The sequence below is a fragment of the Hemicordylus capensis genome, chromosome 7 (assembly GCF_027244095.1).
Source record: "Hemicordylus capensis ecotype Gifberg chromosome 7, rHemCap1.1.pri, whole genome shotgun sequence".
NCBI classification, from domain to species: Eukaryota; Metazoa; Chordata; class Lepidosauria; order Squamata; family Cordylidae; genus Hemicordylus; species Hemicordylus capensis.
The window spans coordinates 8918434-8944156 of record NC_069663.1 but is presented as its reverse complement, the minus strand read 5'-3'; the positions used below and the strand labels follow the sequence as shown (position 1 = coordinate 8944156).

Genomic DNA, 25723 nt, shown 5'->3' with positions numbered 1-25723 from the left:
AATAATCAATGGGAGGGTTGCTTCAACAAACTGATGTTTTTACGGTTATTCAGCCTTCAAGTCCACCTGCAGCTCCTTCAGCCTCCAGAGGGAAGAGCCTGGAACCCAGACCTCATCACAAAAGTCACTTGACTTTGACCAATGTCTGGTACCACCCTGCAGATCCAATATACTGTTGCTCATGAAGAAGCCACCAAGTCCATCTTTAAGTGAAAAATATAATTTTATTTTTTAACAATAGCTGCCAGCAGTTTGCTGGTATATCTGTAGAAGATATTCCAGAAAAGTGAACAGATAAGCATATGACAATGTGCCGTATGGAGATCCCAAGCATCTCTCTATACAGAAGCCAAAACTAAATGGCCTGCCCCTTCTGGGAATCTCTGCCCCCTACCCCAATCCCACAGCCCATACAACAGTTGAGCAGGAAGTGCTGAAAATACCACCACCACCCCCCGGCCAACTTGGAAATAACATTCTTGTCAGATATGCTCAAAAGCACGAAGAACTTCACGGTATCTGAGCACTTGTGGTTTCACGTGGGACAAGACATCTTCTGTGATTTACAGCCAAAGTTTTTCAGCATAGGAAGTTGCTTTAGCATTACCCTCTTCTGGCAAGGAACATTTAGGTTAAATTTCATGGGAAAGAGCCGAAATATCCTTGAGTGGCCCATTTGAGGGGGGAGGGCTCAACACAGCCCTGCTGCATACAGGCCACATGCATCTGCCAGAGAATTTAAGTGCCCACACACCCTAAGCTCTTGTGGCATAGACTCCCCTCAATTCCACTAGGCCTTTTACTGAGGCCTAGACACCCAGATGGTGAGAACCCTGGGGCTCTTCAAACCTGGGTCCCCAAATGTTGGACTACAACTCCCATCATTCCCCACCAGTGGCTGAAGGCCATTGTCTGAAGAGATTATGGGTCTTGTCGTCCATCATCAGCTGGGGGCCCAAGCTTCGGAACCCCAGGTCTAACCAACATAAGCAACTGATATCCGTATGAATTATATGCATAGGGGTAAAAAGATTCGGCACCAAGCAACATACTTTGCTTAGATAAATGATGCCTCTCTGCAGGCACCTTAGAAATGGCATTCCTACAGAAAAGGGAAACACTTCTAAAGAGATACATGCCATTGCAGGGTGTGTGTGTTTTTAATAAGTACTTGAATTTTTTTAATTCTTCTGCCCAAGCAGGGCACTTTTTCGTCCATCTCAAGGTTGTTTTAAATGTCAGCTTTAATTTCAACCTGCAACGGCCTTATACAGAACCAGACGGTTGGCCCACCCCACTCAGTCCTGTCCACACCACACAACTTCAGCCCTCCTGAAAGTGTTAGACTACAACTCCCATCATCTCCGGCAACTGGCCACTGTAAGATAATGGGAGCTACATTTGGAGGGCTGAAGTTGTAAAGCCCTGGCCTACACTGATGGGCAGTGACTTCTCCAAGGCTTTCCTTGCCCGACCTGGAGGGCAGAACCCAACAGGGTCTTTCCTTGCCCTACTTGGAGATGCCAGAGATTGAATCCAAGACCTTCTACATGAAAAGCACGTGCTCTCCCTCTCCGCCCTGTTCCCAAATCCAAAATGGCACATACACACAGCCTAACTATGGGGGACATCTCCTGTGTACGCCTCATTAACATGAAAGTGATCTGTGGCTAATGCAATAGGAAATGCATCTTCTGCACTGCTGATTTTAAAGGAAAATCTGCTACTTCGCCTAGTCTTATAGCAACACAACATCTTTCAACTCCATGGCTACATCTGCAGGTCCTACACGGACTGGCATTCTGAAAGTGTGTGTGCCTATATTTAGGCAAAGAAGTGCCTCAATTCCCCATTTGAACTTCAATTTCAAATTTGAACTTCAGGAATTCAATTTAGGAGTCCAATTTCAAATTTGAACTTTGCCACGTGTGGCAAGACAGTCAGACTCCCTCTCTGATGGTCCTTTACTTTCCTCAAGACAAGTTGCATGCACAGGATTGAAGTGATTCCCATGATCTTGGCAACTCTGTTTTAGGAACTCTGTTTTAGGAATCTAGTCTCTGCTCATATTTCCGACTCATGGGGGCCCCCTAAACACAATCACAAGCCTGCAGACTGCCGTTGGGGGAAGGGGTTATGAGGGTGGGGGCCTCTAGTGCTGAAGATTTTGCTGGCTGGAAGTAGAATCCCTGAAACTCAATTAAAAGAGAGGTTGAGAAGCCCCTGCCCCATTCCCCCAGGATAAAAATATGTTTGTCCACATGCGGTATTAAAGTCACCCAACTGGACACAGACATCCTAATTTGTGTGAACAATTCCTTCAATTGCACACACATGGATAACTGGGCACACAATGGGCCATGATATGTACATTGGTACTTGGGAGATAAGGCTTTTTCCTGAACTGTGTCCAAAGGACTTGCTGGTTCCAGCTTAATACGATTAGGCGTGCAAGATTTAAACCACTTCCTGTATTTCAAATGTTAAGTTTGCAATAGCGCAAAGTCATAATCAGCACCAAATGATGGAAACAAAGTTTCCCTGGGTTATTTACAATATCATTTGAAAAACTGGCAAGCGGCTTCTTCCTTTGACCGATGCAGTTGGGAGGCAATGACTGAATGTACCTTCCAAAGAGATCTCAATTCATATTGAGAAGGGGGGGGGCAAAACACTGGCCTAAATTTTTTGCCTTGCTATACAGACACCGAGCAGCCAGTTTGTGTGGGAAGACAACGGGGCAGGGAACAAATACGGTGGTTTGCTAGACTAAAGATCAGCAGTGGTCACCTGCAGCTGGTCCGCCACCACGCTTGCCCAGTGCAGTTCTAGCATTTGGCCAGGCGATTACTGAATCTGCACACCAAATCGACCAACTGCACCATCAAGAGGTGGAGGGGGGCAAGGTCAGCAGGAGTTGGGAGCAGGTCTCAGACATGTGAAGTCAGTCTAAGCTGTAACCGGAAATAAAACGTGTGATAAAAGGCAGTCGCGGCCGGTCCTATCTTAACGGGCTGGGGGGAAGGCACCAAAGGAAGTACAGCTGCCTGCTTTCCAGGAGGAGCTCGAGTTGCTCCCTCCTCTCTCACCTGCCCCATCCAAGAGCCATGCTGCCTGCAGGCTGGCCATTCATCAGGTAGAGCTACAGCTGCTTCTGGGAAGCAGAGGCAGCTGCGCCTCTCCTCTGGCATCCCCCCCGCCCCAGCTCACGGAGATGAACCACTACTGAGAAGATGGTAGGTTTGTGCCCAAGTTGCAGGATGCTTGAAGTGGTCACACTCAGCAATGAGATCAACACAGAACAAATCTTGCTATAATACTGGACATTTTAAATCTAGGAAGAAGCTAGAAGGCACCGCAAACCTATGTGTAAGAAATACAAAGCGATCACCTGTTTCTGCTAATTTGATTGAGAGATCACACCATAAAAAATACGATACTTGTGTGTGGTGGGGAGTGGGGTGGGGAGAGAGACAAGGCTCCTAACACCCAGGTCTCTTGTCAGGAAGTTATTGTACAAAAAGGCTTCAATCCTCCTCTGCACTACTGACTTAGTAACTCAGGCAGTCAACGTGTGCACACTGACTTGGGAGGAGGACCGACTGCACTCCGAAGGACCTGCTTCCCAACTAACAAAGCTGGGTTGCACAAACCTGGAAGGAATAGCACTCACCAACTTCTAGATATTAAAAAAGCTGTTAAGAAAAGTGGCCTTACATTTTAACTTTTTAAAAATGCGCTGTTGTAAAAGTTACAAAAAGGTATGGTGGAGAGACTGGTGTGCTTTGGAGTAGTCTTTGATGGCATTTAAGAATCAATAGAAAGGTTACTCCATGCCTCAAACCCTTGTCTTTTTTATTAACGAAACCCCATTTAGCAACACAAAAATTGCTTTTTTAGGTTACAGTGCTATTCCTTAACGCTGTTATACAAAAAACTTGACCTCTGTCACATATGATTGTGGCGTGAAACACTGGAGATCGGGAACATGTGCAACAAACAACTCAGAATGGAAAAACTAACACAAGAGGGGATAGATCATGTGCCACTCGCTTCACAGGTGAAAATAGTGATGAAGTACATATGTGGCCCATTAAGGCAAAGAAGGTGGTTTCTGAAGGTCACTTGAGCGCATATATGTGTGTGTGTGTGTGTGTGTGTGTGTGTGTGTGTGTGTGTGTGTGTGTAAAACCTTTGCAAGATCCTGACTTTAGTGAAGCAAGAAGGGAAACGCCTCCAGCAGTCAACTGCTGCACTTCTAGCTAGCAACGTAAGAGCAATTATTTACTGAATAAAAACTTAGCGCTTATCTAAGTTGCTTGACTGCTCAGGTTTTGAATATCATTTAGAGAAGAGTCCTATATATTGATGAGGCTCTTAGGGCCTTAAAAAGAAGCCACTTGCAGCTGTAGCCTCAGGCTATTGGGTTTATGCAATGTGTCCTCCTCATCAGCAAGAGGACCTTTGCAAGACATTTGCCCGAGTACGTCTTGAAAGTTACTTCTTTCCAAGGTGGCAATAAAAGCCTTTGGTGCACAGTTCAGACAGACTGGCAGGTACAGTATTTCAGGGAGCTCTGGTATAAATAGTCTTTGAACTACAACAAAAACTCCTCCTACAATGTTTTGAGAATTCTAGGTCTCTTCCGAGACCTAAAAGGCCAGTTTATACCATCTGCAGAATTGCTTCTTCCTAGACTGAACCATTCCAGGCTGCAGGTGAGGCCTGCCTCTTCAAATAAATACTCCCTACACATATCATGCCAGAGGGAGTATTCAAAACATGGACCCCATTCCCCCAGCCTGAAGTTGTTCAGTCTGCAAAAAACGTTTTAACCACTCGGATTCTGCTGACTATGGAAAGCTGGCCCGCGGACTGCCATGGGCCCAGGGTCTGGGTTGGATCCAGAATTGCTTCACTGCAACATTAACCACTGCATTCATCTTGCTTGCTATAGGAGGCAAAACTAGTACGCAGCAAGCCATCCCTTTGCAAGTTTTAAACAGATTGCTGTACCTGGTCTACCTGACGTAACAATGAATAACTGCAAGTTCATGCAAAGTAAATTGCTATCTTAAAAAGGACAAAAAAGGAGAAGTCTATTAAAAGAAGCATTTTGTTATGGATGTGCAACGAGGGGCTGCTTATTTAGTGAGTCTCTTTGCTACGTCGCTGTATGCGATTTCAATCTCTTTGTCTCCAGGACAAGTGTTGGTGAATTCCTCGCGGCCATAGGCGTTGGTCAAATACCTCCAAATCCCCGTCATTGTCTTGGGAATATCAAAGTTGCGATACTTCTTGGCCACGACCTAGAGGAAAAGAAAGGGACACATTGATTTTACACGCTGTTCTGACGGCACAGGACACATTTGTGCCCAGGAGAGAAAATCCAAGTGGAAGCCCACGCAGACTAGACATGGGGCACAACTATGTTCTCCTGTTCCAGCGCCGTCAAAATGAAAGCACCAATGCCCTTTAGATTTCTATCATACCCTCCCTTAAGAAAACCATATAGAAGCTAAATCAGCAAGTGGCCAGCCAGTATGAGCCCCTGGTGGTGCAGTGGTAAAACTGCCACCCTGTAACCAGAAGGTTACAAGTTCGATCCTGACCAGGGGCTCAAGGTTGACTCAGCCTTCCATCTTTCCGAGGTCGGTAAAATGAGTACCCAGAATGTTGGGGGCAATATGCTAAAATCATTGTAAACCGCTTAGAGAGCTCTGGCTATAGAGCGGTATATAAATGTAAGTGCTATTGCTATTGCTATATTCTGGGAAGCCCTGAACTAGGGCATGAAGGCACCAGGCCTCTACATCTTTTCTCCAGCAAGTGGTATTCAGTTGCATCCTGTCTCTGAATCTGGGGACTCCCATCAGGATTACTAGCCACTGCTAAACTAATCTGCCACAAATTTATCTAAGACCCTTTTAAATCAGTGGCCAACACTGCTCTTGCAACAGTGAATTCAGTCAATCATGAATTTGGGTGAAGCAGTGCTCTCTTTTGTCCATCCAGAATTTTAATGTTAATACTTGGGTGATTCCAAACTGTAGGCACTGAAAGAGGAGAAACCAAGAACTTCTAGCCACTTTCTGATACTATGATAAGTATCTTCCGCATGTCTTCCGCATCCCCCACCCCAAACGACATAGCCAGAGATACTTTAGCCTTCCCTTTTGGGGAAGGTGCTTCAATCCCCCGGATTGTTTTGGTTGCCCTTTTCTGCAACTTTTCCAGCTCCATTATGCCTTTTTGAGCTGGAGCAGTCAGAAGGTTACACAGGACATGACAAGTAATTACAAGGAGCTGAGTCTTAATACAAGGCCTTACAACAGTTTTAGTCACAAGCTGTACCAAAACCAGACTGAGGTATCCGAGGCATCCGGACATCTGTCTAAAGTTTTATATCCTAAAGCAAGTGAAAAACCTAAGCACAATAGTCAGCCCCAATCCTCTCTTAACAGAAAGCCAGTTGTCAAACAGATACCTTTCATTGTTCTATTGTTACTCTAACTCAGATATAATTAACATTTTCCTTTAGATTTTCATTCCTTCACTGCTCCTTTATTTGAGGAACAGGGAACCAACAGGATTAACTACAGTACCGTAAATCCATACTAACACACACAGACATGAAGTTTCGGGTGAAAGGGCCATTGCTTCCTAGGCCAAGGTTGAATCAAATGGCTGAAGGAAAGAAGGAGTAGTTTTATTTTTAACCTCCTTGAAACCTTCAACCCAACTCTGCACTCCAATGAAGTGTGCAATTGCCAAGTGAAAAACTACAGATCTTTGACCCAGGCGTTTGGCCTTTGTGCTAGACTGGAGGACAAGGTGTCCAGGGCCAGTTTCCATAGCTAGCCAATGTGCAGAAGTATAGGAACATAGGAAGCTTCCACATACTGAGTCAGACCATTGGTCCACCTAGCTCAGTATTGTCTACACAAACTGGCAGCAGCTTCTCCAAGGCTTCAGGCAGGAATCTCTCTCAGCTCTATCTTGGAGATGCTGCCAGGGAGGGAACTTGGAACCTTCTGCTCTTCTCAGAGTGGCTCCATCCCCTGAGGGGAATACCTTACAGTGCTCACACATCAAGTCTCCCTTTTATATGTAACCAGGGTGGTGGACTCTGCTTAGCTAAGGGGACAAGTTATGCTTGCTACCAAAAGAGCAGCTCTCCTCTCCAAGACTTGCGTGGCATCAAGTGATGGGCATGAGTGTAGCCACTCTCTTTCATTCACACTATTTTTCGCCAGACAATGAAAGTCAAGAGGTACATGTGCATCCAACCCAAGCTGCACCTACCTTGACAATATGGAGTTTGGGCAACAGGTTGCAATCTGCTAGCGTCATCTCATCGCCATCCAAAAACTTGCGAGTAGACACTGTGACATCCTCCATACTGTTCTCGTCAATCTCATCCGGGAGAGGAGTGTTCAGGTAGTCATCCAGCTTCTGCAGTGTTTTCAGAAGGCCCCTCTCCAAGGCTGGAGAAAAGGAAGCGGCAATCACGTAAGCCAAGGGAAAGGGAAGAAACGCTTGTGACAGAACAGAAACACATAACCTGGGACCTACATGACTGTGAGATTTCATACAACTGCAGGTGCCAGTTAAGATGTGCATCAGGTCCTTGGCTCCATGCACCATTAAGAACATAAGAACAGCCCTGCTGGATCAGGCCTAAGGCCTATCTAGTCCAGTATCCAGTTTCACACTGGCCCACCAGACACCTTTGAGAAGCCCACAGGCAAAAGGTGAGGGCATGCCCTCTCTCCTGGTCCCCTGCAACTGGTATTTAGAGGAATCTTGCCTCTGAGGCTGGAGGTGGCCTATAGCTACCAGACTAGTAGTCACTGATAGACCTGTCCTCTGTGAATTCGTCCAAGCCCCTTTTAAAGCTATTCAAACCCCATTGCAAGGAATTCCATAGATTAATTATGTGCTGTGTGAAAGAGTACTTCCTCTTGTACTCTTCCAACCTTCAGTTTAATGGGATGACTCTTGGTTCTAGTATTGTGAGAGGGAGAAAAATTTCTCAGCCTACTCTCTCTGATCGATTGATTAAGAGCCATCAAGTCAGTGTCAACTCTTTTCCAAACTAAAAAGCTCCAGGTGTTGTAGCCTTGCCTCATAAGGAAGGCACTCCAGGCCCCTGATCATCTTGGTTGCCCTCTTCTGCACCTTTCCCAGTTCTACAATGTCCTCCTTAAGATAGGGTGATCGGAACTACACACAGTACTCCAAATGTGGCCACACCATAGATTTGTATAAGGGCATAATAACATTAGCATTTTTATTTTCAATCCGCTTCCTCGTTTTGGATGAGGTCAAGATGACCTCAACAAGGAGCAGGACTTAGCAGCAGCCCATTTTATGGAGTGAAGGGGACTCTCAGAGGACATCAGCCAAAGTATATCTTCAAGGGTGTTTAAAAGGGACTGCAAGACCCATTGTTTAAGGAGGGAATTTGGGAATGGATATCCAGGAACATGGGTTTTTAAATGCTACTGTTTATTGGACTTTTAAATATGTGGTCTACTGTTCTTATTGTTTTAATTGTATGGTTTTGACCTTTGTGAACCACCTCAAGCATACAAAATGCTCCAAATAAATAAAACGTTCGGCTATCGATGCCAATAAAAAGAATTCAGGCTGTTTCCTGTACAAAGACACAGGTTTTATTATTCAAGACACTGGCTGGATTCAGATGCAATGCTAAATCAGGGTTTTGAATGTCAAAGTCCCAGGTTCCATCCCTCTGCAAGCATCTCCAGGTAGGGGTGGGAAAGACTTCCTGCCTGAAACCTTGGAGAAGCTGCTGCCAGTCAGCACAGATAACACTGACCTAGATGGACCCATGGTCTGGCTTGGTAGAAGGCGGCTTCTTATGTTTCCACATCCCACAAGTGTGGCTTAGATCCTGAAGAGGGATAAAGAGCAACAGCAGAGGGCAGTCTTGACTAGGTATGTGTCGAATGCTCCGAGTCTGAATATTCTGAGCTCAAAACAGGCCATTTATAGAGTGTTCCAAGCTCAGAACAGAATACCCCTTAAAAAGGAGGTCCTGTTCCGAGCTTGGAACAGAACAAGCATGGTCCAGAACGTTCCGAATGTCCCAACTTAAAAATCTTATGATAATGAGGGTGGCACCAGGGAGCAGCAAGAGGTACCTTTCAAATTATATTAATGAAGCTCTCTCTTACCAGTGGTAAAAATTAATGAAGTTATCTCCTACTATCACCAGCTATAACGCCAGCCACTCCAGCACGCTGGTGGCATCTTACAGGAGTAAGCCCCACTGAGTGCAATACGTACTCCTAAGCAAGTGTGCCTATGAGTTTCTCCCAATTTCCTCCTCTACTGCAGCACGAGAGGAGGCATAGTCTAGTGGCACCTGAGAAGAACCTGTGCCCAGGCAGGAGGAAGAGGCTTTCAGGCATGCGTGTGCACACTCTCCAAGAATCAGGCATGTGGCAAGGAGGAGCGCTGGCTCTGAGGGGCTGCAGCCACTGCCTCTCAGAGCAACTCGTGCAGCTCCTGCTCTCTTGTTGATCACAGCCAGTTGCCCCAGCAACTGGGATTCCTGGTATGTGCATTTAAGGCGGCCCCCCACTTTCTAAACAGAAAGAACTTGAGAAAAACCATGTCCTGGATCTGGGTGAATACGGTAGTAAAGTAAAGTGTGCCATCAAGTCAATTTCAACTCCTGGAACCCAAAGAGCCCTGTGGTTTTCTTTTGTAGAATACAGGAGGGGTTGACCATTGCCTCCTCCCGCGCAGTATGAGGTGATGCCTTTCAGCATCTTCCTATATCGCTGCTGCCCAATATAGAACCAGTGGGGATTAGAACCGGCAACTTTCTGCTTGTTAGTCAAGCATTTCCCCGCTGCGCCACTTAAGGTGTTAATATAGCAGTAGTCTTGCAGAAAGAGATCAGGGTCTCTCTTTATATAACCCTGCAATAAGAAGACATAAGCACTGCTCCTCTAGGACATTCCAGGAAGCTACTGCTAAGGTGTGGAGTGGCATAAGGAATTTCGTTTAGTTTATTGTTAATCAGCCAGCACACACAAGGAATCCAGTGGCAACAGTACAAGAGAATGAGTTGACACACACAAGAGCTCTGCTGCTTCTGTAGGCCAAATAACTCTCCAGGATGATCTGTCTTCAACTTGGCCTCTAAGGCATATCAGTGGTGCATCCACTGCTGTCGTAATCCACCTTGCTGCTGGTCGTCGTCTTCTTCTCTTTCCTTCCACTTTCCCCCACATTATGGATTTCAAATGGAGCCCAGCTTTCTGTCCACAGCAGCAGCTGGTGCCAAGCCTGCCCTTCACACACATTTGGGAGATGTACAAAAGCAGACCAAACATGACAGGGTGAGCAATGTGCCATCATTGTTCTGGCAGCGTCAAGATGGACTCCTCCGGCTAACCTCTGCACGCACCAAGAGCCAATGAAGGCTAGGAAGGATTCGGTGGGACTGTCTATGTCGTAACTCCCCCATCTATTGTCTGCATTCTCCATTAGTTACAGCTGTGTGATTTCTAGCTTTTCTCACACAGCTGACAGAAACCTGGCTTGAAGGCCATGGCTGCAGCCCAGGCATTTCAGATCCACAGGCGTTTCTCTGCTCAGCCCCGGGATCTTCTAAGAGCAGGGAAGTGCTTGGTGCCGCTTCTCTGCAGAATCCCTCTGAGCACATGCAAAGCATTTCCCCAGTTCAGCAGAGCAAAAAACCCATGTGCCTGCAGATTGAGCTTAGGATGCTTGCAGGTCAGGGCAGAACAATGAATTCCCACACTGTCCTTCTTGAAGCAGGATATGCCTGAATCTGGAAGTCAGTTACAGGAGTCAGAGGTCTCAGCAGAGTTGTGTGGACTCAAAGATTTCAGCTCTGAATTCTAAATGATGGAAATTTATATTTTCTGCTTGTGACTGCTCCTCTGCCCTACCCTCTAAACCAACATCTCGAGTGGACCCGTTTCCCAAAGCACACGCCCACAAGATTTTCAAGAATGCTGCAGCTCCAGCTAATTGCAGAAGAACTTTAGTATGTGGTAAAAGGAAAAGTGTTCCGTCAAGTCGATTTTGACTCCTGGCGCCCACAGAGCCCTGTGGTTGTTGTCCTTGGTAGAATACAGGAGGGGTTGACCATTGCCACCTCTTGCGCAGTCTGAGATGATGCCTTTCAGCATCTTCCTATATCACTGCTGCCCAATATAGTAGCAGTGGGGATTTGAACCAGCAACCTTCTACTTGTTAGTCAAGCATTTCCCCGCTGTACCACTTAAGTGGTATGGGCAAGAAAATTCAGCTCTCATTTTAAAAAAAAGGAAAGATCCTAGCCCTCTGCAAAGATATGCTTGAAAATGTGGGTTAAGGCCTGGAAAGTAAGCTTTCAAGGAGTTAGGGGGGAAAGATCTTCAGTGCTCTATACAGTTTTTCTCCATGACTAGAATGATGAGTATGCAAAACAGATCATACACATTTGTATATATCTGCACACACTACAGAATCTTTACCCTAAGCACAGAGCACACAGACTGGGAGGATCTCATGAAGTCAGGGCAAAGTCAAGTCCTAGACAATTTTCCTCAGTAGCTCAACCTGTTAAAGGACTCAAGTATAACGCACAGGCCAATCCACTCCTAAAGCACAGCCTTTTGCACAGGAACATGCAGAGAGGAAAATATAGCAGAGACAGAAAAGCCAACCACCAGGGAAATGCCCTTCAGAAAGGATATGGTTATAAATATTGCTTTTTGACTCTGATCTGCTGGATCAGGTCCCTGAGGCAAAAAAGGTCACCTGGTAACCAGGGATTTCATGTCCTACCCTTATTTACAAGCACAAAGCACAACCCAAGATCCATAGGCTTGTGCATCCAGTCAACTAGCAAAGTGTCCTTTTGACGCTATCAAAGGTAACCCGGCATTCCTGATCCAAGAGAAAAATTAGGCCGAACTTTCAGTGAAACTGCCAAAACAGCAGATCCACCAAGACCAATTAAGTCTTTGTCAGACATTTGCATTCACCCAACCCACTAATTATAGGCAAACTAGCAGATAGCCTTTTCTGGTCCAGGCTGAAATCTATGAATCTATCATATCTATGGCCTATGAAATCTACGCACAAAGAAAGCTGAAGGAATTAGATGAACTTGGTTGTGGATGCGGAAACAAGAGTTGAGTATTGAGAAAATGTTCAACTGGAGTACCATTTCCAGAGTTAGAACTACAGAAAAGGAAGATCTGGGTTAAGAGAGGATGGATTTCCTAACTGATAAACAGATGGCTGGATCATGCTTTCCTTTGAGGTTACCAAGAAAAAGCTGACCTGTTAAGAAAGGTCTAAGGCAGGCTTTGTGCATTCATACTTGCACAGCATCTGCTTTCTGGGCGTATTTCAGCATCCTGAGAATCTCAGATTGAGGAGAATGTGAAAATCACTGTCTGGCTAGTGAAAACTCAAATCTGGGGGCATTAGAAGAGCCTCAGGACGCCAAGGGGTTGGACCAGAGCCCTACCCAATTTAGCCCTTCCTCATGGCAACCATTTATGAGGCTTGTTCACATAACCCTAAACACCTGGCTAGGATAGGAGACTCATGCATGCTACTGATCAGTGGACGGATGGACCCAAACATCAAGGTAGGAGGAGGGGAGAGGCATATTATGTAAATTGGCTTGAAATTTTTTGAAAAGAATAGTGACTGCACATTTTGCTCCGTAATGCCGCTTCTACATGGGCTAAAGTTTGGGGTGGGGGCAGTGCGTTAGGGTTGTTGTTTTTAATGAAAGCTGAAATCTGGGTGAATCTGGGTGGGCAACTCTAGAACCGACCGACCCTCCAAAAAGGGGGGGGCAGTCTGAGCTTAAGCCGAACGAGGCCCAGCTTGGATCAAATTGGTTTGGCCTGATTCAACTGGTTCTAGTGCTTGCAAAGGGCAATTCTGTAAGGATTCCCTTTTATAAAGAACCGGGGGAACCCTAAGGGGCTGGGAAAGGGTGGGTGGATGCTTACCTCAGACATAACCTCCCAGCGGGCAGATGGTTAGCTCACACACCGCAGCTGCACAGCTCCTCGTGGAGGTGGCTCCCCTAGGCCCCACTGGCGCCCCTAACCAGGGCCCCACCAGCCCAAGCTGATGAGCGGGGAGCACTGGCAGGGCCTAGGGGAGTCACTGCCAGCCTGCCCTCAAAGAGCCGCGCCAGCAGGTGAGGTAACGTCCCGCCCGCCCACTTTCAACTCCGCAGGGTTCCCCCAGTACTTGTAAAGGGGAATCCTTACCGAATTCCCCTTTGCAAGCACTAGAAATGGGGGCAAAGTGGTCTGACCCCAGTTCTAGGCACAAACCAGAACCACCGGCTGGTTCATTTGAACCAGTACGCTGCAGAGCGGGTGGTTCCGTGCGGACCCCTCCATACGGCTGCCAGTCAGGAGTGCACGTGGCTCCTCCCCAGGCTAGGAGCTCCTCCGGCCCAGTTTAGGGCCATGTGAACAAGCCTACCCACTTTCAGTTTCCACTGCTCACTGGTCCTTCATCTGTATCTTTTGCCTCCTTTCCTTGGAAACATTTTCACACAGGAACACACATTTACTTCATTTGCTTAATTAGAATGCAGAAGTTGAGTCTGCACAGAGAGCAATGTCCCCCGGGCTACGCATGGAACTCAAGAAAGGACATTTTCCCACCGGGTTTATGTTCTTTCAGGACACCTTTGCAGCAAACAAGATTCTGATCATCTTCTTGTACTCACAATAAAGACAACTTGAAGAATTTTAAGGGGAAAGACTTGCCCCTTCCTTTGGGGCAAGGGCAGGCAACCTTTGGCACTCCAACTCCCAATATAAATTGTGGCTGGGATGATGGGAGCTGCAGTTCAACAAGAGCTGGAGAGCCAAGGTTGCCTACCCTGGCTTGAGAGCATTTTGAATGCACTGAGAGCACAGTGCAATGTGCAGAAGTGGTCATGAGCAGAAATCCTGCTTATGGGGCACATTATTCTATGAACTTAAGTCTGTGCTGTTCACTTGGAATCCATTCCGTACTAAAATCACTGAACAGTTCCAGTATGTGGTTTTCCCCTCCATACAAAACTGCAATCAGATCATCATCCTTGGACAGCAAGAGCCTGGTTTGTCGCTGTCACGCCAATAATGAGGCCATTATTCTATACATGAAAACACAAACCTGAGGATGAACAAGGAGGCAACAACCCCCACTGCACAGAAATATAAAGAGCCCCCTTGATGAGCAGATGCAAGCGAATACTAACAGCAGGCCCTCCGATGTATCTGCTCTCAGCATGTAACCACAGCAGGGCTGTTTATGCCAAGGCAGGGTGCTCCAACTAACCTTCCATCTCTGTCCTTTCTAGCGGCTTTGGCAATTTCATGGCCGTTGGCTGTTAATGGGCCATTGTTGTCAGCAGCGTCTCCAAAATCCCCACGCACAGAGCCTGCACATCGTTTGGACACAAACAGCCCTGAACTGCAAGTCAAAGGATGCAGAGGAAAGAGCTGGGCTCCCAAGAAGGTGACCAGTTCCCAGTGGCTGCAATGTCTTTTCCTGGTGACTGCGGAAGTCAGAACCAGCTCTGTGAAGGGGCCATCCTTATGACCCACTCAAGAACAGGCAGGCAGAAAACTGGCACGGAACACAACAGTCTTGCTAACTGAGCAAAGAGGCACCTTTTAAAGTGGCGATTCTCTTATATTTAGTAGTGGGAGAGCAACTGGCCCTATCCAGCGCCAGCACAGCTTCCCTTTGGTGGCTGTTGCCTTATATTTCTTTTTAGACTGTGAGCCCTTTGGGGACAGGGGAACCATCTTATTTATGTAAACCATTTTGAGAACTTTGGTTGAAAAGCAGTATACAAATCTTTGAAGTAGCAGTAGCAAGCCGAGCTTTACTGTAGGGCTGTATGAAGCTTTGGGGACACCTGGTCAGGTTCTGCCTGCTTTGACTCCCTTGGGGGTAAAGTGGGTTTGAGGAGAAGCTAACTGGTCCAGCCCTTTTTGCCCCCTACTCCACAAACTACACACCAGGTGCAGCAGGGGTCAAGATACAAGGTTCTGGCCTCTCTCTTAGTTCCCTGCCACAAGGCAGCAAGCAGCCACATTCTGTGGCTTGGCTTGAAAAAGGATCCTTCCTTGCTGGAAAACAGCCTGGGTATTCCTGGGGTGTGTGGTCTTTTCTGAGGCTACAGCCACAGAATTTCCTGGAGAGCTGTACTCCAAAGGTCAGTCACACCTTCCATTCTGCTGCTCTTAGGCAGCAAGGCCAGCTCTGGGGCCAAGCACGCCACACAAACACACACACACACACACACACACACACACACACACCACTCATCCAACTGAAGCAGCAAGAGGTTTAATCCTGTCAAAACACAAGAACTGCCTTGCTGGATCAAGCCAAGGGTCCATTTAGTACAGGCCTGCACAACATCTGGCCCACAAGGCTTTTTTCATTGCACTTGCCTCCCCCCTGCCATGAACACCTCCGTGTGTGTTTTTAAATTATTCCAATTCCAGCTGCCACACGGCCAAGGGCATGGCTGATGCGGGGGGAGGGAGGGATGAGCCAGCAGTAAGGAAGTGCAAATTGATTCGGGTACAAATCGATTCTAGCTATCCAAATCTAGCCAATCCGGGGGATTTGGAGACAAAACAAATCATGCCTGTGGTCCATTGGCTAGATTCAGGTCAAAACTGAATCACGCAGGGTTTGATTCGAATCGATTCGAGATTCGGATCCCTCCTATTAATTCCCCCAGATTCCCAGCTTTTTTTTTTTTTTAATGAACCACTCACCACCACCCACCCACCCCACACACACACTTGAGAAATAGTGAAGATCACTGTGCTGAAGGGTTGCAAATCCTTCTTTGGAAGCCACTGGTCACAGCAGCCTGGGGGATTTGAAGCAGAGAAGGGGCTAGAAAACAGTCCCCCCCGCCCGCCCCACCATCTCCACTCTAACTTCTCAAAGCAGCTTCTCAGAACTCCATTACACACTCCGTGTGTGCCCAACAGCTGCCCATCTGGAAGCCATGGCTGCTTGCTGGAGATGAGACAAATGGCAACACCAGTACAAACAGATTCAGACCATGCGGTGTACAAAAGCAAACAGCCAATTGCCTACCTTCGTTAGCTTCTGGCCTGGAATTCTTGATAAATGCAGAAAATTTAGCAAATATGTCCATTCCAGCAGTGTTGGATTCTGGGTGTTTTGGTGAAAGCTTTGCATATCTAAAGAAGGATATTTTGAATGTATGGTGCAATTCAGATTACAACACATTGTTGAGTCTTACAACCTGAATGCATACTATTCCACAAACCATTAGTGATTCACTGTCAAGGGAGTATACCTTTAAATAAGCATCTGCAGATAGTTAGTTCAGTTTGTCAGGGAATGCATTTGTTTGCCCCCTTCCAATCCTATAGAACTCTGCCATAATACTGTTAGTTGGCTAAACTGCTTACCAGTTGAAGATGGGGTGGAGAGTCGGTCTTGTGGTAGCAAGCATGAATTGTCCCTTTTTCTAAGCAGGGTTAGCCTTGGTTTGCACTTGAATGGGTGACATGTGAGCACTATCTGCGTAAGATATTCTGACTCTAACACCCCACCACAAAGGTCGTTGCCAAGTTCTGTGCAGCTGCAATTGGCATCTGGCGAAAGACGATAGCTGATGGGCTCCCCTAATTTGAGTCCTGATAACACTTGCCTCCATATTCTTCGTATCATATTAACTGCACCATGGCAATGCATAATATTTTATCAGATTAATGCAGTGTAACTTCACCAATTAGTGTATTTTAGTATATTTTTTCATTTAGTGCAATTCTATGTAACTTTACCATTTTTAGTAATAGGGAGGAACCCTGCCGCCCCCCAAAAGTTTGCTTAAAGACGAGCGCCGGAGGGGGAAGAGCGGCGGGAGGGGTAAGTACTACCCGCCCGCCCTTAAAGTGACACACACCCCGCCAAACCGCCGGACTGGCTGAATTCCGGACCGGTCCGGAGGCCTTTTGTATGGCTCCGGACCGGTCCGTGCACACCACTAACTGCCAGTCTGTATAGACAGTACTGAACCAGATGTACCTGTGGTCTGACTCAGTATATGGCAGCTTTCTATGTTCCAGACATACATGCAAAGCATGAATGCTGAGCAAAGGGGATGATCCATGCTCACTATCACAAAACCAGCTCTCCACCCCAGAGGGCCGTGGTGTCCTTCCCAGCCTGCGGAATGAATCTGGCAGTACCCTTCCCAAGCTGGAAAGGGCACCATTGCTGCTACTTCTCTCTGCAACTGGGAGACACTGACGTGACAATGCTCCAGTGCTCTTCCTAGACCATATGGGAGAATGCCATCTGCCTGGACTCAGAGCGGGTCATTCATTCACTGGGTCAGCAGGCAGCTGAAATTTTGCCAAAGCAAGCAGTAACTAATTACGTTAGAAGGAAGAGTGCTGGGACTTTATTTACACACACACTAGCTTACCTCTTTGTTAAATTCCACAGATTCGTGGAGCGTAATCATCTAATGCTCCGCTCTCCTTGAGTAATATTTAGAAGGATGCCGTTTAAACAAAGCTCCAAGGCCACCGAACCTAGATGCTGGGCCAAGTATTGTATTTGCCCACATTTCTGACAAGGCCTCTAAATTATGTTCACAATGTATACCTAGCCATCACAGTAGGTTATGCATTTCTTCCACAATAAGAAAACTTTGTTGCTCAACCCTGTATGAACAGCCTCATGCAGAATCAGACCAGTGGGTCATCTCGCCCAGGGCTGCACAACTTTGACCAATCAGCTCTTTGTGGACTACAACTCTCATCATCCCCAGCCGCAGCAGCCAACAGGGATTACGGAAGCTGTAGTCCCACTTTGGCAAGAAGGCCAAAATTGCACAGCCCTGCTCCAGCCCAGTTTTGTCCACTCTGACTGGCAATGGCTCTCCACAGCAGAGTCTTTCCCAATACCTGATCCTTTAACTGGAGATACTGGTGAATAGAAGATAAGGCTGAATAAGGAAGATGCAGCTTAAAATCCTGAGAAGCAGGGATCATGGACATTGGTGGTCACCAACACTGTCTGTGATGGCATGCCAAGCTCCAGAGGTGCTCAGAGAAGCACTTCCAATGCCCAGTGTGATTGCAGTGGCAAGCCTCTGCTTGCTTCCTGAAGATCAGAGTTTGATTTTTTCTTTTTCTTTTTTCTTTTCTTTTCTTCTTTCTTTCTTTTTTTTTTGGGGGGGTGCCTCTAAGCACATGGTCATGGAAGCGCTGGATTTCCTCCAAAACTCAGCACATATTGGCAGTGAGCATGAATTGTCCCCTTTGCTAAGCAGGGCTCACACTGGCTTGCATTCGGATGGGTGACCACAGGTGAATCATCCCTCTATGGTCTAGGAAGAGCACTGGACCACATGTGAGTGCTGTCTGCTGTAAGATATCCTGCTTAAGGGATGAGGCCGCAGCTCAGTGGTAGAGCACCTGCTTGTATGCAGAAGGTCCCAGGTTCAGAACCTGGCATCTCCAGGTAGGGTGAGTGTTTCCTTCCTGAATCCTCAGAGAAGGCAGTGCCAGTCAGTGTGTGTGTTTATTATATATGTATTTAACGTATTTATATACCACCCAAAACTCATGTGTCTGGGCGGTTTACAACACCACAAATTAAAAAACTCTAACACAATTTAAAATGTAAACGCAATGATAAACTCTATAAGCCTAATTAAAAGCCTGGATGCTCAAATGCATCTTAACAGCTTTTTTAAAAGCTGTCAGAAATGGGGAGGCTCTTCTGTCTGCAGAGTGCACATTCCAAAGCTTTGGGGCTGCAATGGAGAAGGCCCATCCTTAAGCAGTCATCAGACAAGTTACTGGTGGCAACTGCATACAGACCTCCCCAGATGATCTCAAAAGGTGGTGGGGCTCATAACAAAGAAGGCCTCCTCTTAAATGTGTAGACGATACTGAGCTAGATGGACCAATGGTTTAACTGGGTATAAGGCAGCTTCCTACATTCCTAGCCTACTTTGCAAGCCTCTCCGAGGAGCTTTCCAGTCTATCTGCTCAACAGCAGCAAAATGCCTCCGTTCAGGCAAGTTACACTCGAAATGTTGACAGCAGGGGAAGCAGTCTCGCGGAAACTAATAACCTGAAAAAACAGCAACCTTCTTACACTAGATATACGACGTCCTAGCTCTATATCGCAGTGATGAAATTTGAAACAAAGCATTGGAAATGTGAACGGCACCCTGCTGTCCGCATAGGGACTGTGGTGCCATGATGCAGGAAGTGTAGAAGCACACTTCCAAGATACGACGTGACCCGGTTGTAGGGTCTAATCTGGAAAGTGCCCAGACTGAGTACAAGGCATAGGAGATTCCTCTGCCTCTCTCTTCTGCCAAGAAAACAGGGGGTGGGGGTGGAGAGAAACCTTGTGCTGAGCTGCAGAGAAGCTTGCAAGATAGGAAAATATCTCCCTATTTTCTTTTTAAGGGCTTACCACTGACATGCACATTTATAAACTTCCGCTGAGCAGAAAAAGAAAAGCTAGACTCTTTTCCACCTAAAGGTTTGCTGGCTTGGATGGAAGCTTGTGAAAATTGTAAGGTTTTACATCAAGAACTTACCTAGGACAACTGTTTTTAAAGAAGGTCTCCTCCCTCAAATGACTATTCCTGAGCAACTTAGAAAATGTTCACAGAACTTGTCCTGAAAAATAAGCCTTCGAACAGCTTACTTTATCCCCAAGTGCTTGCAGGTCCAACAGTGTGGACTTCATGCACTGTGAAGAAGCAAGTTCCTGGTAATTCTCAATCCCCTTTGGCCTCTCTCTTTACAGGTGACTGAAGACACACAAAGGCTCTTTTCTACTGTGGGAAGCAATTGCCACAGCCTGGTACACCTAATTACTTGCAGATCAGAGGAACGCTTCTCCCAACATTGACTTTCTAATCCCCTCCCCACTCCATATAGTGGGGGAAGTAGGAGGAGAGCTGTCAAAGTGAGCATGAATTGTCCCCTTTGCTAAGCAGGGTCCACCCTGGTTTGCATTTGGATGGGTGATGACATGTGAATGATGTTTGCTGCATGATATTCCGCGAGGGGATGGGGCACAGTTCAGTGCTAGAGCACCTGCTTGCATGCAGACATTCCCTGGCATCTCGAGGGAGGGCTGGAGAAAGTAACCTTTCTAAGGGGACTGCAAAGGGAGAGCCCACCCTGTAGTAAGGGAGCTATAAGAGTGAGGCCGGAAGGCCAATACATTACCCAAAGAATGTTCTTGTTTAACAGAGGAGATGGGCAGATGCTCAACAGGTGTCAATTCTGAAAAGGCACACCTGCCAAAATTCTCCTTGTCACTCAGCTATTAAAGGCCTAGAGTACAAGATGGGTTAGAGGCTGGCAACCCTACACCTTTTGCACGGACACATATAGAATTCCACATCCTCACTAGTGAAGAGAAAAGAGGATGTGGAATATGGACAGCTGCTTCTACTGTCCATCTCTTAAATCTCCAGAGACAAGTTGGTAGCCAAGGATCCGGCATCTGAACACATGAAGATATATAGATATAGGTATAGATACACATTTATTTATTTGAGCCATTTAATATACCGCCCACTCCGAAGACTCCGGGGCACGCAAAGTTTATACCAAGTCAGACCACTGATCCATCTAGCTCAGTATTGAGGCTCTCTCAATGAACAGCCCAGGTTTGGCTGCCTGTGAGAACCGAAGGGAGCTGTGTGGCTCCCACTGGCAAATCCAGCTAAGAAGCCAGGCTATTAAACAAGGTTTAACAGCAAGCGCCCCCTTAACTCCATTTAATGACCATGTGTCAGTGCCAGCTGCTTTCAGCTGGCGCTGAAACACTGACGGGAACCCACCCGTAGCTGGGGGCGGGGTGTCCCCACAATGTACAGCACACTTGTGGGATTTCCAGGGACTGGGACAACACATTCCGACCCCTACACCTCTGTGCTGCACGTGTTCAGCAACTCCATGGGGGTTGTCTGTGGGGAAGGCAACATTCTGCTGCCTACCCTGCCACTCACCTTCAAACCCTCTCACTCGATTGTGAGGAAGGGCTCATTGTCTACACTAAGGGTTCCCAATGGTGGTACTCCAGATGTTGCTGAACTACAGCCCTCATCATTCCCAGCCTCAATGAGCAGTAGCTGGGGAATGTCTTTTATGATGGGAATTGTAGTTCAGCAACATCTGGAGTACCACAGGTTGGGAACTCTTGGTCTACACTGACTAGCAGCAGCTCTCCAGCATTTCTGACAGGAGTCTCTCTCAGTCCTCTCTGGAGGTGGCAGAGATTGAACCTGGGACCATAAGTAAGTGGTCTGCCACTGAGCTACAGGGCCCCCCACCCCCATGGCATAAAGAGCACCATGGCAATAAGGAGAGCTTAGCACTACCAACTTGAGAACCAGGGACAACTGCCAAATAACCTTCTGTACTGCACTTCCCCTTGGCGACACTTACTTGGGTGGGCAGAGGACGTCTTCAAGGAACTCTTCAATCTTGTTCACATCGGTTTTCACCTCATTGTTAAATGTGACAAAGGGTGGGTGAGTCCCTGGAGCCAAGTTCTGAAGGTCTGCAGGCTTCCTGGGGTGTAGACACAAGACAGTAATGCGTATATTAAAAAACATCCAACAAGTTGAGCAATGCTGGTGAACTCACCTGAACTTGTCTAAGGACTTGGGAAGCCTTTATGCCTTTAGACCACACCTCTACTTCAAGGTTAAGTGGAGCACCCCAAGGAAGAGGATGGCTCACATGAAAGCCAGAACTCCCAAACTTTGCTGGAAAGGTTTAGAAGCCATGACATATACACCTGTGCACGATATGCACACCCCTACCTGACAAGGGAGGATAAAACTTCATATCGCTGATTAAATGAGCTCTAGTCCATGAAAACTTATGCTAGAATACGTTTGTTAGTCTTTAAGGTCCATGAGACTGATTTTTGCCACAGCAGATTAACACAGTCTGGGATTTCATTCAACAACAAAATGCAGGCAAGAGCGTTGTGAACTTTCCTCCAATTGTGTACACATACACACACTTCAAGGATTCCTAATTTGCCCTCCTCCAAAAGCTCCAGGGATTTGCGAGTCAGTTACATGCCTTAAGTAGCTTAAACTTCAGTTAACATACTGCTGTGTACACCCACAATAATTACAGAAAATTACTTCTGTGGCTCTACTCCAATTTCTCCTGTCGGTTGGAAAAGGCTCCTTTAAAGGGGAAAAAAGATTAAGACAACATGTTGCAAACTGGTAGGGTTCGGCCCTGGAAACGAACAAAACCAAGCCAACATCAACTGCCAAAGGGAAGGTTTGAGAGCAGGTCGGTTGGGTGGGGAATGGGGGGGAGTCTTCCAGAGTGTGATGAGTCTTCCAAAAAGCCACAAAAACTAAGCACTGGCACAATCCTTCTCACCCAGGTCAATACAACCACTCGGTTCCATGCTAGCTTTATTTCTGCTTCCGTCAATGGGGCATGCTCACTTTGCATGATTGCACCAGTAAAAATAAAATAAAATCGCAAGATGAGCTTATAGATGCAATACAGTAATTGCAAATTATGTTCCTCTGAAATTTAGCATCTACAGTACAAATGTGACCTCACAATTTGAAAGGTTAAGAGATCTGTTTGTTTGTTTTATCTACTGCCTGACTCTCCAAAGGCTCTAGACGGTTTACAAAAACAAATACAACAGCAACAGAATAAAATCAACTATTAAACAATTAAAAAGTAAAACATTCAAATATTACCTCAATTAAAAATTTAAAATATACATAGATTACTTAAAGCCTGGCTAAAAAAGGGCTCCAGAGCACAAGAGTTTATTTATTTGTTTTATTTATTGTTAAATGTGTATACCGCCTTTCATTAAAAACAGTCACAAGGTGGTTCACATAGGAAAAATTAAAACAGGACTCTAAAAATTACACAATTAAAATATTATGCTAAAATATAAAAACAGATCTAATTAAGTTTTTTTAAAAAATACATACATAAAAATAACCATACAATATACAAAGAAGCAGCAATGGAGACAATTTATGATCTGCACCCAATCCTTATTGGCACTTCCAGTCTAAAACTGAACTGGCTTTCTGCGCTGTTTTCCAATGCGAAGTATAAACCAGGTGCTCAGAGAGATGCCGAAAGATAGAGAAGCTATTCTGCATTCATAGAGAATCATAGTCAATGGCAACCTTCAGTTTAATACTAGAAGCTCAGATGGTGTGTGTGACTGTCAACTGAATATGTAGAAAAATAGCAAAACCAGACTCCTGTATTTCTAGGGATAGCAGAGGTATTGTTTTGGAGAACATATTGGGGGTTGAGTTCAGGAAGTCTGAAGGAAAAATAATAGCCAGTTGCAATAGGCTAGAGATCCATCACAAGCTGCCATGAGTAACTGCATTGCACAAAAAGCAGGAAGCAGGATTGCAGCCTGGTAAACTAATCTAAAATTACAAAGGTTTGTCTTCACCTGTACAAGTCATCTGTGCACAACAGCCTGAAATAGTCAGACATCATCCAGTTTACAAAACACTTCCCTGCCTGGTAGCAAATCTTTTTTACTACAAACAAAAGGGCAATTCTGAGGGTAACTGAATCAGGCACTTTGCCACTTTTGTAGCTATAAGCAGATTTTCAATTGGATATTCTATATATCCACTGGCTAGGGAACATCGCCTATAAGGCCATATCTTGACAAAAGTGTCAAATATCAATAGTGTCTAAAACATGCAAAACTGCATCAGTAATTTTGGGACATCACTTCTGATTCCGTTACCGACACATACTTCACACGTTTCAGGCGCTAATATTTAAGGGTTTTGTAAACATATGGCCTTACTGAAGAAGATGTTATCTTGCCTGTAGGTATATAGAATACAAACCCGAAAGTTTGTTTATGGCACAGTCACTGAAAAAGTGGTAACATGCCTGATTCCGTTAACCTTGGAACTACCCTCATGTATACCTTATTTTGGCCATTTGAAGCCCAAGAGAAAGAAAACATATCCACACACCCAATTATTATTATTTCTTGTTTACGCAGTCAGACAGGTGTTATTGACTGGTTTGTTTTATCCAGACATCGAGTCCTTCCCAAGGTCCTGGGATGCCAGAATTTTATTGTCAATGTTGTTGCTGTTATAGATATCGTCGCAGAATATAGGCTGTTCCCAGTAAAGCTGCATTTTTTAATTGGCTGATGGTGATTTCTGTGGCCCCTATGGTGTTGAGGTGCTCTTCAAGGTCTTTTGGAACTGCACCCAGGGCGCCAATTACCACTGGGATTATTTTGGTCTTTTTCTGCCACAGCCTTTCAATTTCAATTTGTAGATCTTTGTATTTGGTGATTTTTTCTATTTCTTTTTCTTCTATTCTGCTATCCCCTGGTATTGCTATGTCAATTATTCTGACTTGTTTTTCTTTCTTCTCGACTACAGTTATATCTGTTGTATTGTGTGGCAGATGTTTGTCTGTTTGTAGTCGGAAGTCTCATAATATTTTTACATCTTCATTTTCTACCACTTTTTCAATGTTATGGTCCCACCAATTCTTGGCTACAGGTAGCTTGTATTTTTTGCAGATGTTCCAGTGTATCATCCCTGCTACCTTGTCATGCCTTTGTTTGTAGTCAGTCTGTGCGATCTTTTTACAACAGCTGATTAGGTGGTCCACTGTTTCATCTGCTTCTTTACAAAGGCGGCACTTGCTGTTTGTGGTTGACTTTTCGACTTTTGCTCTTACTGAATTTGTTCTTAGTGCCTGTTCTTGTGCAGCCAGTATTAAACCCTCTGTTTCTTTCTTCAAGTTGCCATTCTTAAGCCATTGCCAGGTCTTGGTGATGTCTGATTTTCCACTTATATTGTGCAAATATTGACCATGCAGTGGTTTATTTTTTCCATTTTTCTGCTCAGTTCTTGACTTGTTCTTTCTTGTAGGCCTGTTTTGTTTCATTGGTGTTGAATAGTTTCTCGTTATTGACCATTTGAAGTGCATCTTCTTCACTGTCCTTGATATATTATTCAAGGCCTCTTTTCTCCTCCTCTACTGTTTGATGGACTTGCAGCATTCCTCTTCCACCTGAGCTGCGAGGGAGGTGTAGCCTATCTACATCACTGTGGGGGTGCAGAGCATGATTGATGGTCATGATTTTCCTGGTCTTACGATCTAGCGTCTCTAGCTCTGCCTGGGTCCAGTCTATTATTCCTGCAGTGTATCTGATAACAGGTATAGCCCAGGTGTTTATGGCTTGTATGGTGTTCCCGCCATTGAGTTTGGATTTGAGGATTTTTCTAACTCTCCTGATGTATTCACTTCCAAGCTTTCTTTTAACTTCAGTGTGTGTGATGTTATCAGCCTGGAGAATGCCCAAGTATTTGTAATGTTCTTTCTCTTCCAGGTTCTTGATCTTGCTTCCATTGGGCAGTTCTATTCCTTCTGTTTTTCTTATTTTCCCTCTGTTCATTATTAATGCAGCACACTTGTCTAGTCCAAACTCCATTGCTATATCGCTACTGAATATATGGACAGTGTTTAGCAGTGATTCGATTTCTGACTGGGACTTTCCATCATCATCATCATCATCATCATTATTATTAATTCGATTTCTATACTGCCCTTCCAAAAATGGCTCATGGCAGTTTACACAG

The 25723-nt window shown here is 45.7% G+C and overlaps 1 protein-coding gene across 2 annotated transcripts in view; it reads right to left on the bottom strand.

Moving 5' to 3' along the window:
- Positions 1 to 204: 204 nt before the first annotated feature.
- Positions 205 to 25723, bottom strand: part of CLIC4 (chloride intracellular channel 4) — a 59695-nt gene continuing 34176 nt past the window's right edge. For both annotated transcript variants that reach the window (XM_053267774.1, XM_053267776.1), the window contains 4 exons: positions 21522 to 21647; positions 16153 to 16259; positions 7306 to 7487; positions 205 to 5309 (listed from right to left, as the gene is read on the bottom strand). In XM_053267774.1, the coding sequence (XP_053123749.1) occupies positions 5145 to 5309; positions 7306 to 7487; positions 16153 to 16259; positions 21522 to 21647 (580 nt within the window). In that variant the 3' untranslated portion in view covers positions 205 to 5144. The remainder of the gene's footprint in view (positions 5310 to 7305; positions 7488 to 16152; positions 16260 to 21521; positions 21648 to 25723) is intronic.